The 14,961-nt window shown below is 48.1% G+C and overlaps 1 protein-coding gene across 2 annotated transcripts in view; it reads right to left on the reverse strand.

Annotated features, from left to right (window-relative positions):
- The window catches only part of CAMK4 (calcium/calmodulin dependent protein kinase IV), a 350,792-nt gene that overhangs the window by 185,610 nt on the left and 150,221 nt on the right, over positions 1–14,961 (reverse strand). For both annotated transcript variants that reach the window (XM_073655014.1, XM_073655013.1), the window contains one exon: positions 6,012–6,090. In XM_073655014.1, the coding sequence (XP_073511115.1) occupies positions 6,012–6,090 (79 nt within the window). The remainder of the gene's footprint in view (positions 1–6,011; positions 6,091–14,961) is intronic.

Below are 14,961 nucleotides of genomic sequence, written 5' to 3' on the forward strand. Positions count from 1 at the left end.
AGAAATGTGGTCTGTAGCGAGCTGATATTATTAGCCGTGAAAGGGGCTAGTAACCATAGCCCCTTCCCTGGCTATTAATATCAGCCCACAGCTGTCTGTTTAGCCTTTTCTGGTTAGATTTTATATGGGGACCCTACGTCAATTTTATTCTGAGGTCCCCCTGTAATCTAGCCAGTAAAGGCTAATAAAACAGCGGCTCCTGATAGTGGCCACGTACCCAAACTCACCCGCAGCATGTCAATTTTTGTAGCAGAGTCGTTAGTCTCCGCTGCAGATTTTGACTGATTGAAATGTCATTATATGCGGTGGATTCACATTTATTGACAACAAAAGTGCGGCATTAGAACACAGCATTTTGGATGCAGCAAAAATACGCTGAGTCCAAAGCACTTCTGGTTGCTGATCGGAGGGATGTAGCGGCTAACGAAACAGCTGTGAGTTGTTATTAATAGCCAGGGATCATGTCTGCCTAATGGCACATTCCTAAACTAAAAATAGCAGCTCTCAGCTGCCCCAGAAATTACATGAATGGAAATGCTAACGAGATTGGGTATATGGGATTAGCTGACACCTAGCCCTTTTGTTTGGTGATGAAAAGGTGTAAATCAGACCCTTTCAATACTAGACCTAAGTAAACTAAAGTAAAGAGTTACATAAGCACACACACACACACACAGAGTAAACACTTTATTTGAAATACAACAGACACATTCTTTAACCCATTAAGGACAGAGCCAATTATGTCCTTAATGACCGGGCCAAATTTTACAATTCTGAGCACTGTCACTTTATGAGGTAATAACTCGGGAATGCTTCAACGGATCCCACTGATTCTGAGATTGTTTTTTTCGTGACATATTGTACTTCATGATAGTGGTAACATTTCTTAAATAAGACTTGCATTTACTTGTGAAAAAAACAGAAATTTGGTGAAAATTGTGAAAATGTAGCAAATTTCAAACTTTGAAATTTTATGCCCTTAAATCAGACAGATATGTCACACAAAATAGTTAATAAATAACATTTCTCACATGTCTACTTTACACCAGCACAATTTTGGAACAAACATTTTTTTTTGTTCGGAAGTTGTAAGGGTTAAAAGTTGACCAGCGATTTCTCATTTTTCCAACAAAATTTACAAAACCATTTTTTAGGGAACACATCACATTTGAAGTGACTTTGAGGTGCCTTTATGACAGAAAATACTCAAAAGTGATACCATTCTAAAAACTGCACCCCTCAAGGTGCTCAAAAAGTTTATTAACACTTCACGTGCTTCACAGGAACTGAAGCAACGTGAAAGGAAAAAATTAACATTTAACTTTTTTTTCACAAAATGTTTACTTCAGACTCAATTTTTTTATTTTCACAAGGGTAACAAGAGAAAATGGACCACAAAATTTGTTGTGCAATTTCTCCTGAGCATGCGATACCCCATATCACGGCAGGGTTCGGAAGGGAAGGAGCACCATTTGACTTTTTGAATGTAAAATTTGCTTGAATAATTAGTGGACGCCATGTCGTGTTTGGTGAACCCCTGATGTGCCTAAACAGTGGAATCCTCCCATAAGTGAACCCATTTTGTAAACTAGACCCTCTGGGAGCTTATCTAGATGTGTGGGGAATACCTTGAACTGCCAGGTGCTTCACAGAAATCAATTTTTTTTCCACAAAAATGTACTTTTAGCCCCAATTTTTTTATTTTCACAAGGGTAACAGGAGAAAATGGACCCCAAAATTTGTTGTGCAATTGCTCCTGAGTACGGACATACCATATATGTAGGGGGAAACTATTGTTTGGGGTCACGGCAGGGCTTGGAAAGGAAGGAGTTACATTTGGAATGCAGACTTTGATGGAATGGTCTGCGGGTGTCATGTCACATTTTTAGAGCCTCCGATATGCCTAAACTGTGGAAAACCCTGACAAGTGACCCCATTTCAGAAACTATACTCCTCAAGGATTTTATCCAGGGGTATAATGAGCATTTTGAACCCACAGGTACTACACAGAATTTGATAACATTAGGTCATCATACTGAAAGTTTTAATTTTTTTCACAAAAATGTAGTTTTAGCCCCAAATTTGTAATTTTTGCAATGGATAATAGAAGAAAAAGACGACCCCATAATTTGTTATGCTATTTCTCCCGAAAGCTTTGATGCCCCATATCTCATCAGAAATTACTGTTAGGCCACATGTCAGGGCTGAGAAGGAAGGAGCACTATTTGGCTTTTGGAGTATAGATTTTGGTTGAATAGTATGTGGGCGACATTTGCGGAGCCCCTAAGGTGCCAGAACAGCAGAAAAACCTCAAAATTGACCCCATTGTAGAAATTACACATCTCAATGAATTCATCTACTGCTGCAGTGACTATTGTGTAACATCCATGCCAGGCTTTATTCTGGAGAATTCCAAATATGCCAGTTTAGTGCCCATACATTGTGCCCCCATAAAGTGTAGTGCCTCCATACATTTCTCCTCGCTTTTCCAGAGTCTTTGTTCGACCAGTAGCAGGGGACCCCCTATAGTCCCAGTGACAGATGACAGACCTGAGAGGGGGCTGGTTACGTGTGGGATAAATTAGGGGTTTTATTGGTAACATTTTTGGATACATACATTTTTGATTGCTTCCAGAATAAGACTGGATCGCCAGTCTACGCTGAGCACTTACGACAGGGTTTTCGTGTAAATCCCACAAAAATGCGATTCAAACTAAACCCCCAACATAACCACCCACCACAAAGAGGCAGATTGGAGACATTTTGGAGTCCGTTTGACGTCGGCTCCGGTGGTCTCCATCTTTTTAGGCGCACACAGATTTGTGGTCGTCCACACTTGTGCGCTAAAAAAGCCTAAAATGATGGGACGCCGCCAGAACAGATACCAGTCCAAAGAGACTCCATCAGCCTCATAAGTGAGTGGCTTCATCTGGGTTTTTTGTCTGAATTGCGGTTTTGATGAATTTACACGGAAACGCCAAAGTAAGCACTCAGCGGAGAGCGCAGGATGTGAACCGAGCCTTATTCCAATTTTTTTGGAGGCAGAATGAAGAAATAGACAGCAGTACCAGAATAGTTCTTATTTTTATTTTTTCGCGGTTCACCGAAAAAAAAGTGTCATTTTTTACGTGTTTTTTTTTTTTACGGCATTGTTTATTTTTGTTTTATCACAAACGCTGTGTTTTGAGTGGCGAAACGGATTTTAGTGATTTGTGTTCACTTTTTGTTTTTTTTACTGTGTTTTTTTTACATATTTTATTTAACATGTATATTTTTTATTCTGATTGCTAGTCTCATACACTGCAGTACTCCTGTACTGCAGTGTATGAGACCTGTCAGTGAGTCACTGACTCACTGACTCTGCCTGTGAGATCCAGCTCCCTGCTGGATCTCACAGGCCACAGTACCCTGGGATCATCACATGATCTCAGGGTACCATGGTAACCATCGGGACCTGCGATTATCATTGCGGGGGTCCGATGGTTACTAAGGGGGTCTTGAGACCCCCTGGCAAGCACTTAAATACCGCTGTCACGATTGACAGCGGTATTTAAGGGGTTAATCGGTCCCAATCAGTATTGAGACCGGTCGATTAACCGGCTCTATACTCTTATTCCACAGCGACGCATTTTCACGGCGCTGTGGAATAAGTACCCTTAATGACCTACGTAAAAATGTGTTACGGCGGTCGTAAAGGGGTTAATCAGTTAAATTAACCAATATACTTACCCCAGGTCTGATGGTAATCCAAAGGTTAAAGCAATGTCAGACGTTTCTTTTTTCAAAAATCTTTATTTAGCCCCCAAAAAGCATTCATTGATGTACAAAAACAAATTAAAAACGTATTAAAAAACACATTAAAAAACGAGTCAAAATCGTGACAAAACGCACGTCTTTCTGCAATCAAATCCTGAACGTGCGCACATAGCCTAAATGTTTATTTGTGATACTGTCCGCATCTAATCGGTGCTGTGGTTCCTGTATGGTCCCCAGTCTGATGATGAATGGTAACAACAATTCCTAGGATTGCCTTACCACTGCTAAAGCAAATCTGTTATAATAAACAACCTTCTTAAGCAGTCTATATGGGCATGCAGGTTCTAGAGAGTTGAATAAAGTGATACCTTCAAATGTGCTATCCCATGCCCTATTCCAGAGAGATCCATGTTTCTCTTATATGTAAATGATCTGTTAAGATCTCTGGGCTGGACACAGATCTACATGAGAATCTGCATCCACAGGTTATTTTAAATGAAAGGAGGTGTTACCAATGTGAACCAAGTAATGACTGACACTTTGGTCTTACACAACTCTGCAGTGAGATCATAACAAACAAACTACAGAAGAGCTAACACAGTACAGCAGAGCTAAAACAGTTGAGCAAAGGTGAACTTTGTCTCATTACAAACAGAACAAGCACATATGCAGTTGTCTTCTCACAGTATTGTCTGCTCTGCTGTACTGCCCTTCCCCAATACTGGCAGCCTGTGAGATGAAAGTTGAAGCACTATGAGAGGACATGCAGCTACAAATATTTTTGTAATGAGACAAATGTCACGTCTGCTGTACTTTGTGACATCAGCTGTACTGTGTTTGCTCTGCTGTACTGTAATAGTTCTGATCTCACTGCAGAGCAGTGTGTGATTATGAGCGCAAAGTGTCAGTCATTACCTAGTTCATACTGCTAACACCTCTTTTCATTTAAAATAAGATCTGGAGGCAGATTCTTGTACAAATCTGTGTCAGGCCCATTGGTCTTAACAACTCATTTGCATTAAACTTTCTATGACTTGCATGCCCATATAGATGGCTTAGGAGGTTTGATCCTACTGAGTGTTTCCTTTTAATACCAATTTGATACCATCTGATGATGATGATATATTCATGCACTAATGGTGGTTCTGGTGTTGTATTCCTGTACTGATGATGGTTCTGGTGATATATTCATGTACTGAAGGTTGTTCTGGGGTTATTTCCATGTACTGGTGATAATTCTAGTGCTGTATTCATGTACAGATGGTTGTTCTAGTGCTATATTCATGTACTGATGATCATTCTGGTGATGTATTCATGTATTGATGGTGATTCTGAGGCTGTATTCCTGTACTCATGGTGGTTCTTGTTTTGTATTCCTTCAGAGACAGTGATTTGTTTTGTATATTTTAATATTGTGGTATTGCAGTATATAGTGTAAGCAATAAGACTATAGCATTGTCAAGCCTCCTAAATGAACTAATAATGAATGAGTACCGTACAAGCAAAACCCAAAAACCAATGACGGAAAAACATTTGTTCACTGCAGACTTAAATTGCACTGTGGGGAGGGGTGCCATTTCCGTTTTTGACCTTAGATAACATAATTGTCTAGAATCGAATTATTTTACTAATTGTTTAAAAGATAACACTGAGTTGATGCTGGCAGATATCAAGATAAGCTATGTCCACACAATAGAAATGGCTTCTTTAGATGTAAACATAAATGTAGTGTAGCTTTGAATAACTTTAATCCTTTTTAACTCATTATAGCCATAAATAGTAATGATTTCCTATAGTGACTTTACTGTAATGATGGAGGTGCAATTTAATGCAGGGGCTTCCCATCAAAATAACTTTGTAAATCTTTAATATTTTGCAATTGTGCAGAATATGGTTTTACAGATCTTACATTACAGGAAATTGTCAAGTAAAAAATGCTATTAACCTGCAGATATGGGTTTAACTTGCAGGTTAAAAGCGTTCTGAACCTTGTCGGAGCCAGCACTTAGAGCCCAGTTGCCGAGAGGAAATAAACTTTATTCTTGCCGATGGTTTTCCGGTTTCAGTCATGGAGGACAGGTTCCTTTTAATAACAAGTTCTAGAATATCAGAACATTTTTGAGTTTGACAGAAAGGTTCAGTTTCATTTACCATTTGCTTTGACTATATGAATAAGATAAATTTTTTTTTATTAAACCAAACTTGTTTTCATCATTTAAAAAAAATTATTATAAGGTTTAAAAGTGTCAACTCACTGTTTTCTTCAACATTTTGACTGCATAAGCCTTCTGAGTTCCCTTTTGCCTGCATCTGTACACAACCGATGTTGCACCCCTAAAGGAACAAGAAGGGGTAAACTATTATACTGTAATGATACAAGAGGAACAGGTTAAATGCTAGTTCGGGTGATGAAGATATTTTGATAATTTCTTTTCTTTGTTTAGCTTTTCTAGAACGACGAAGAGTCACAGGGAAATATTATTTTTCTGAATTGTAAAAAATTCATGCAGAAATGAAAACTTATTGTTATGCACACGCCCGGACTAAGCGGCGTGTGCGTGTGATTGTAGTGATTCCACTGGACCGTGCCGGAGAGTGAATGCCTGGAGGGGCGTGACTAAGTATTCACCCGATCCGACCAGGGTCGCACGACGGCATACGACGCCAGTGCACCAAGGAGGAACCGAGCAGAGGGACCAGGTGCTACTCCAGGACAGACCCCGGACACGGCTGTTGACCCACACAGGGGAATACAGGAACAGGCTGGTAGGCTGGCACACAGACTGGTGGGTATAGGCAGGCACGACTGGTATGCAGGCAGGCGGGTATGCAGGCAGGGGGGTAAAGGCAAGCACAGCTAGAGTGCAGACAGGGAGGCACTAGCAGGTAGGAACACAGGCGGGATAGGACCCAGTACACACCGGGACTCAGGAACAATACAGGCAGAGGGTTACAGGCAAGCACAGCTAGAGTGCAGACAAGGCTGAGCAGGGCAGGACAGGACTGCCGGAGCAGCGGGCAGAAGCAGGGCAGGACAGGACTGCCGGAGCAGCGGGCAGAAGCAGGGCAGGACAGGACTGCCAGAGCAGCGGGCAGAAGCAGGGCAAGACAGGACTCTGTTCACACGGAACAGACAGGAAGGGAAAGACAGAGCCAGACACCCACAGGGTACTTGCAGTGAAGTAGCGAGTGGACCACAAACTCACAAACGGGAGTACAGAGACAACAGGCAGGAGTTAGGTACGAGTTCAGACTCTGCAGAAAAAGGAAGGGAACGGACATAGAGGCAAAACAGGTAAAGGATAGGAGAGAGTTCAGACTGGAACTGAGTGTACGGAGGAGACCGACACTGCAGCGGGATACAGGAGCGGGTCTGGGAATACTGCCCCCAGAGAGGCGGGACGAACAGGCAAGGAGCGTGTTCAGACAGGACAGACAAGATACAGGAGCGGGTCTAGGTAATCGGCCCCTAGAAGGCGGGAGGAACAGGCTAGGAGCGTGTACAGACAGGACAGACAAGATACACAGAAAGGACTCAGTTCAGACACGGGAACTAATACCGCAAAGCAGGAGACATACAGGACTCAGTTCAGACACGGGAGCTGATACCGCAAAGTAGGAGACATACAGGACTCAGTTCAGACACGGGAGCTGATACCGCAAAGCAGGAGACATACAGGACTCAGTTCAGACACGGGAGCTGATACCGCAAAGCAGGAGACATACAGGACTAAGTTCAGACAGGCCTGGAAATACAGCCTCCAGGAAAGGCAGACAAGGAAACAAAGAACGGGACCTGGCACCTACAGAGTGCAAGCACACACTGAAGGAAACACTATGCTCAGGCAGGGATAGAAGGGAGCTGCTGAGCTATATACCAAGTGTCAGACAGCAATAGGCTGAGGACGCACAAGGGGTGTGACCCACAGCAGGTACAAAAAGCAGGAAGTGATCGGGCGCCGCCCTTAAGCAGCAGAGACAGACACAAACAGACAGCATGGAGGGAAGCCAGAGAGACACTCTGGACAGGAGATCAAGTGCGCTCTCTTGCACAGTGGGGATGGACCACCATGCAAGGACGCCGCCAGGTATGTTACAGTACCTCCCCCCTTACGCCCCCTCTTCTTCAGGCCTGCCAGAATCTTCCGCAGGGAATTCGAGGACCAGTCGTTCACTGGGTTGGAGGGGGACAGAGACTTGAGGGTAATCTCTGCTTCGAGGTACATCTTGTCAAGCTCACAGGAAAAAATAGACGGGTTATCAGGTACATAATGAGGAAAAGTCACTGTCTCTTTGTTATCTGGAGGTACCCCGGAGGATTCAGGAAACAACTGGAGGTCCTCCGCCGGGTCAGAAGAGTGCAGAGGCTCAGAGAAAACAACTGCTTCAGAGTACACTAGGTCGGACTCACTGGAGGAAGCAGGCGAGGTATCGGGTACCGAGTATAGGAAAGTCTCTGTCCATTCACCACCAGGTGGCACCCCGAAGGGTTCTGAACACAACTGGAGGTCCTCCGCCTGGTCGGAGGGGTGTAGAGACTCGGGAGTAACCTCTGCTTCGGAGTACACTAGGTTGGACTCACTGGACGAAGCGAGCGAGGTATCAGGTACAGGATATAGGAAAGTCTCTGTCCATTCACCACCAGGTGGCACCCCGAAGGATTCTGAACACAACTGGAGGTCCTCCGCCTGGTCGGAGGGGTGTAGAGACTCAGGAGTAACCTCTGCTTCGGAGTACACTAGGTTGGACTCACTGGACGAAGCGAGCGAGGTATCAGGTACAGAGTATAGGAAAGTCTCTGTCCATTCACCACCAGGTGGCACCCCGAAGGATTCAGGAGACAACTGGAGATCCTCCGCCTGGTCGGAGGGGTGTAGAGACTCGGAGGTAACTACCACTTTGGGGTACCCATTGTCAGGCTCACAGGACGAAGCGGACAAAGTATTGAGTACCGGGTGTAGAGAAGTCTCTCTCCATTTGTCATCGAGTGGTATCCCGGAGGATTCAGGAGGCAACAGGGGATCCTCCGCCAGGTAGTAGAGGTGCACAGACTCAGAGGTAACCACAGCTTTGGAGCATCCTTGGACATGCACACCGGTTAAAGAGAGAGAAGCATCTGATGCCGGGTGCAGGAAGTTCTCCTGTGTGGAGTCTGGATGGGCAGAAGTCTCTTCGGGCAGGAGAACTGGTGCACTACCCACGCACACTACCCATTGGGGTTTCTCCGGGATACAGGGAGATGAAGCTTCAGTAGGGACTTCAAGGTTGGGGTCAGGAGGTCTCAGGGAGGACAGGCCCTGGCGTGACGGCTTGCCTCTAAGTCTAGCACGTCTGGACTGCCTCTTGAGGTTGAGAGAAGTATTCCGGAAAGCGTAGTCACCCTGAGAGGATTCTGGGTGGGCAGTAGTCTCATTGGGCTGGAGGACTATTGCGCTACCCACACACATTACCCATTGGGGCTGCTCCGGGATATTGGGAAGTGAAGCTTCAGCAGGAGCCTCCGGGTTAGGATCATCGAAGACCATTAGAAAGGCCACCAGGAAGGCCATTAGGTCCCGGAGGATCGGATCCTGTGTTTCATATAGGGGGTTGATCCATTCCAAGGCATCACCCGCCAGGTAAGACATCATAAAGGCCACTTTAGCCCAATCGGAAGGAAAATAAAGAGGGTAGGCCTTAAAGTGTAGCATGCATTGCTCCACAAATGCACGACACTGTCTTGGATCCCCATAGTAACGTGGCGGATCCGCAGGAACGAGAGCTGATAGATCCATCTGGACGGTGCGTAATTCGCCTGGAACTCAGCTAAGGGAAAAAAAATTTATTTATTTATTTTAATGCATATATTCGCTGGAAAACTTCTCAGAGGGCGAAGGCCGTGGGGCTCAACGGGAACCATGGCCTGAGCATGCTGTTATGCACACGCCCGGACTAAGCGGCGTGTGCGTGTGATTGTAGTGATTCCACTGGACCGTGCCGGAGAGTGAATGCCTGGAGGGGCGTGACTAAGTATTCACCCGATCCGACCAGGGTCGCACGACGGCATACGACGCCAGTGCACCAAGGAGGAACCGAGCAGAGGGACCAGGTGCTACTCCAGGACAGACCCCGGACACGGCTGTTGACCCACACAGGGGAATACAGGAACAGGCTGGTAGGCTGGCACACAGACTGGTGGGTATAGGCAGGCACGACTGGTATGCAGGCAGGCGGGTATGCAGGCAGGGGGGTAAAGGCAAGCACAGCTAGAGTGCAGACAGGGAGGCACTAGCAGGTAGGAACACAGGCGGGATAGGACCCAGTACACACCGGGACTCAGGAACAATACAGGCAGAGGGTTACAGGCAAGCACAGCTAGAGTGCAGACAAGGCTGAGCAGGGCAGGACAGGACTGCCGGAGCAGCGGGCAGAAGCAGGGCAGGACAGGACTGCCGGAGCAGCGGGCAGAAGCAGGGCAGGACAGGACTGCCAGAGCAGCGGGCAGAAGCAGGGCAAGACAGGACTCTGTTCACACGGAACAGACAGGAAGGGAAAGACAGAGCCAGACACCCACAGGGTACTTGCAGTGAAGTAGCGAGTGGACCACAAACTCACAAACGGGAGTACAGAGACAACAGGCAGGAGTTAGGTACGAGTTCAGACTCTGCAGAAAAAGGAAGGGAATGGACATAGAGGCAAAACAGGTAAAGGATAGGAGAGAGTTCAGACTGGAACTGAGTGTACGGAGGAGACCGACACTGCAGCGGGATACAGGAGCGGGTCTGGGAATACTGCCCCCAGAGAGGCGGGACGAACAGGCAAGGAGCGTGTTCAGACAGGACAGACAAGATACAGGAGCGGGTCTAGGTAATCGGCCCCTAGAAGGCGGGAGGAACAGGCTAGGAGCGTGTACAGACAGGACAGACAAGATACACAGAAAGGACTCAGTTCAGACACGGGAACTAATACCGCAAAGCAGGAGACATACAGGACTCAGTTCAGACACGGGAGCTGATACCGCAAAGTAGGAGACATACAGGACTCAGTTCAGACACGGGAGCTGATACCGCAAAGCAGGAGACATACAGGACTCAGTTCAGACACGGGAGCTGATACCGCAAAGCAGGAGACATACAGGACTAAGTTCAGACAGGCCTGGAAATACAGCCTCCAGGAAAGGCAGACAAGGAAACAAAGAACGGGACCTGGCACCTACAGAGTGCAAGCACACACTGAAGGAAACACTATGCTCAGGCAGGGATAGAAGGGAGCTGCTGAGCTATATACCAAGTGTCAGACAGCAATAGGCTGAGGACGCACAAGGGGTGTGACCCACAGCAGGTACAAAAAGCAGGAAGTGATCGGGCGCCGCCCTTAAGCAGCAGAGACAGACACAAACAGACAGCATGGAGGGAAGCCAGAGAGACACTCTGGACAGGAGATCAAGTGCGCTCTCTTGCACAGTGGGGATGGACCACCATGCAAGGACGCCGCCAGGTATGTTACAGTACCTCCCCCCTTACGCCCCCTCTTCTTCAGGCCTGCCAGAATCTTCCGCAGGGAATTCGAGGACCAGTCGTTCACTGGGTTGGAGGGGGACAGAGACTTGAGGGTAATCTCTGCTTCGAGGTACATCTTGTCAAGCTCACAGGAAAAAATAGACGGGTTATCAGGTACATAATGAGGAAAAGTCACTGTCTCTTTGTTATCTGGAGGTACCCCGGAGGATTCAGGAAACAACTGGAGGTCCTCCGCCGGGTCAGAAGAGTGCAGAGGCTCAGAGAAAACAACTGCTTCAGAGTACACTAGGTCGGACTCACTGGAGGAAGCAGGCGAGGTATCGGGTACCGAGTATAGGAAAGTCTCTGTCCATTCACCACCAGGTGGCACCCCGAAGGGTTCTGAACACAACTGGAGGTCCTCCGCCTGGTCGGAGGGGTGTAGAGACTCGGGAGTAACCTCTGCTTCGGAGTACACTAGGTTGGACTCACTGGACGAAGCGAGCGAGGTATCAGGTACAGGATATAGGAAAGTCTCTGTCCATTCACCACCAGGTGGCACCCCGAAGGATTCTGAACACAACTGGAGGTCCTCCGCCTGGTCGGAGGGGTGTAGAGACTCAGGAGTAACCTCTGCTTCGGAGTACACTAGGTTGGACTCACTGGACGAAGCGAGCGAGGTATCAGGTACAGAGTATAGGAAAGTCTCTGTCCATTCACCACCAGGTGGCACCCCGAAGGATTCAGGAGACAACTGGAGATCCTCCGCCTGGTCGGAGGGGTGTAGAGACTCGGAGGTAACTACCACTTTGGGGTACCCATTGTCAGGCTCACAGGACGAAGCGGACAAAGTATTGAGTACCGGGTGTAGAGAAGTCTCTCTCCATTTGTCATCGAGTGGTATCCCGGAGGATTCAGGAGGCAACAGGGGATCCTCCGCCAGGTAGTAGAGGTGCACAGACTCAGAGGTAACCACAGCTTTGGAGCATCCTTGGACATGCACACCGGTTAAAGAGAGAGAAGCATCTGATGCCGGGTGCAGGAAGTTCTCCTGTGTGGAGTCTGGATGGGCAGAAGTCTCTTCGGGCAGGAGAACTGGTGCACTACCCACGCACACTACCCATTGGGGTTTCTCCGGGATACAGGGAGATGAAGCTTCAGTAGGGACTTCAAGGTTGGGGTCAGGAGGTCTCAGGGAAGACAGGCCCTGGCGTGACGGCTTGCCTCTAAGTCTAGCACGTCTGGACTGCCTCTTGAGGTTGAGAGAAGTATTCCGGAAAGCGTAGTCACCCTGAGAGGATTCTGGGTGGGCAGTAGTCTCATTGGGCTGGAGGACTATTGCGCTACCCACACACATTACCCATTGGGGCTGCTCCGGGATATTGGGAAGTGAAGCTTCAGCAGGAGCCTCCGGGTTAGGATCATCGAAGACCATTAGAAAGGCCACCAGGAAGGCCATTAGGTCCCGGAGGATCGGATCCTGTGTTTCATATAGGGGGTTGATCCATTCCAAGGCATCACCCGCCAGGTAAGACATCATAAAGGCCACTTTAGCCCAATCGGAAGGAAAATAAAGAGGGTAGGCCTTAAAGTGTAGCATGCATTGCTCCACAAATGCACGACACTGTCTTGGATCCCCATAGTAACGTGGCGGATCCGCAGGAACGAGAGCTGATAGATCCATCTGGACGGTGCGTAATTCGCCTGGAACTCAGCTAAGGGAAAAAAAATTTATTTATTTATTTTAATGCATATATTCGCTGGAAAACTTCTCAGAGGGCGAAGGCCGTGGGGCTCAACGGGAACCATGGCCTGAGCATGCTGTTATGCACACGCCCGGACTAAGCGGCGTGTGCGTGTGATTGTAGTGATTCCACTGGACCGTGCCGGAGAGTGAATGCCTGGAGGGGCGTGACTAAGTATTCACCCGATCCGACCAGGGTCGCACGACGGCATACGACGCCAGTGCACCAAGGAGGAACCGAGCAGAGGGACCAGGTGCTACTCCAGGACAGACCCCGGACACGGCTGTTGACCCACACAGGGGAATACAGGAACAGGCTGGTAGGCTGGCACACAGACTGGTGGGTATAGGCAGGCACGACTGGTATGCAGGCAGGCGGGTATGCAGGCAGGGGGGTAAAGGCAAGCACAGCTAGAGTGCAGACAGGGAGGCACTAGCAGGTAGGAACACAGGCGGGATAGGACCCAGTACACACCGGGACTCAGGAACAATACAGGCAGAGGGTTACAGGCAAGCACAGCTAGAGTGCAGACAAGGCTGAGCAGGGCAGGACAGGACTGCCGGAGCAGCGGGCAGAAGCAGGGCAGGACAGGACTGCCGGAGCAGCGGGCAGAAGCAGGGCAGGACAGGACTGCCAGAGCAGCGGGCAGAAGCAGGGCAAGACAGGACTCTGTTCACACGGAACAGACAGGAAGGGAAAGACAGAGCCAGACACCCACAGGGTACTTGCAGTGAAGTAGCGAGTGGACCACAAACTCACAAACGGGAGTACAGAGACAACAGGCAGGAGTTAGGTACGAGTTCAGACTCTGCAGAAAAAGGAAGGGAATGGACATAGAGGCAAAACAGGTAAAGGATAGGAGAGAGTTCAGACTGGAACTGAGTGTACGGAGGAGACCGACACTGCAGCGGGATACAGGAGCGGGTCTGGGAATACTGCCCCCAGAGAGGCGGGACGAACAGGCAAGGAGCGTGTTCAGACAGGACAGACAAGATACAGGAGCGGGTCTAGGTAATCGGCCCCTAGAAGGCGGGAGGAACAGGCTAGGAGCGTGTACAGACAGGACAGACAAGATACACAGAAAGGACTCAGTTCAGACACGGGAACTAATACCGCAAAGCAGGAGACATACAGGACTCAGTTCAGACACGGGAGCTGATACCGCAAAGCAGGAGACATACAGGACTCAGTTCAGACACGGGAGCTGATACCGCAAAGCAGGAGACATACAGGACTCAGTTCAGACACGGGAGCTGATACCGCAAAGCAGGAGACATACAGGACTAAGTTCAGACAGGCCTGGAAATACAGCCTCCAGGAAAGGCAGACAAGGAAACAAAGAACGGGACCTGGCACCTACAGAGTGCAAGCACACACTGAAGGAAACACTATGCTCAGGCAGGGATAGAAGGGAGCTGCTGAGCTATATACCAAGTGTCAGACAGCAATAGGCTGAGGACGCACAAGGGGTGTGACCCACAGCAGGTACAAAAAGCAGGAAGTGATCGGGCGCCGCCCTTAAGCAGCAGAGACAGACACAAACAGACAGCATGGAGGGAAGCCAGAGAGACACTCTGGACAGGAGATCAAGTGCGCTCTCTTGCACAGTGGGGATGGACCACCATGCAAGGACGCCGCCAGGTATGTTACACTTATGCTGTGAATGTCTTAACACAATTTTTAACAGAGGCCCACACAAGTAATTTGCATGGAATTATCTGGCTAATTAATACCCTAGCAAAATAAATATGCCGAAGGGAGCTGAAGTGCAGGCTAAGGGAAGTTCGCCTCAAACATGACATCACAGGAGGCTGGGGCTGCACTCACTCCTGGAACAGGATTCTAGGGGGACAGCACTGCAGTTACTTACTACAGTTTCTTGCATCACTGCCCTCTGAAGATATCCTGGATCCATGGTCATAGTGATAGAGTCTGTGGGAGAGGTGTGTGCAGTGCAGACACTTTGCTTCTATCTCCATCAC

This window comes from Phyllobates terribilis, unplaced genomic scaffold, assembly GCF_046119375.1.
Source record: "Phyllobates terribilis strain yellow unplaced genomic scaffold, ASM4611937v1 Scaffold_1__5_contigs__length_1240528914, whole genome shotgun sequence".
Classification (NCBI taxonomy): Eukaryota; Metazoa; Chordata; class Amphibia; order Anura; family Dendrobatidae; genus Phyllobates; species Phyllobates terribilis.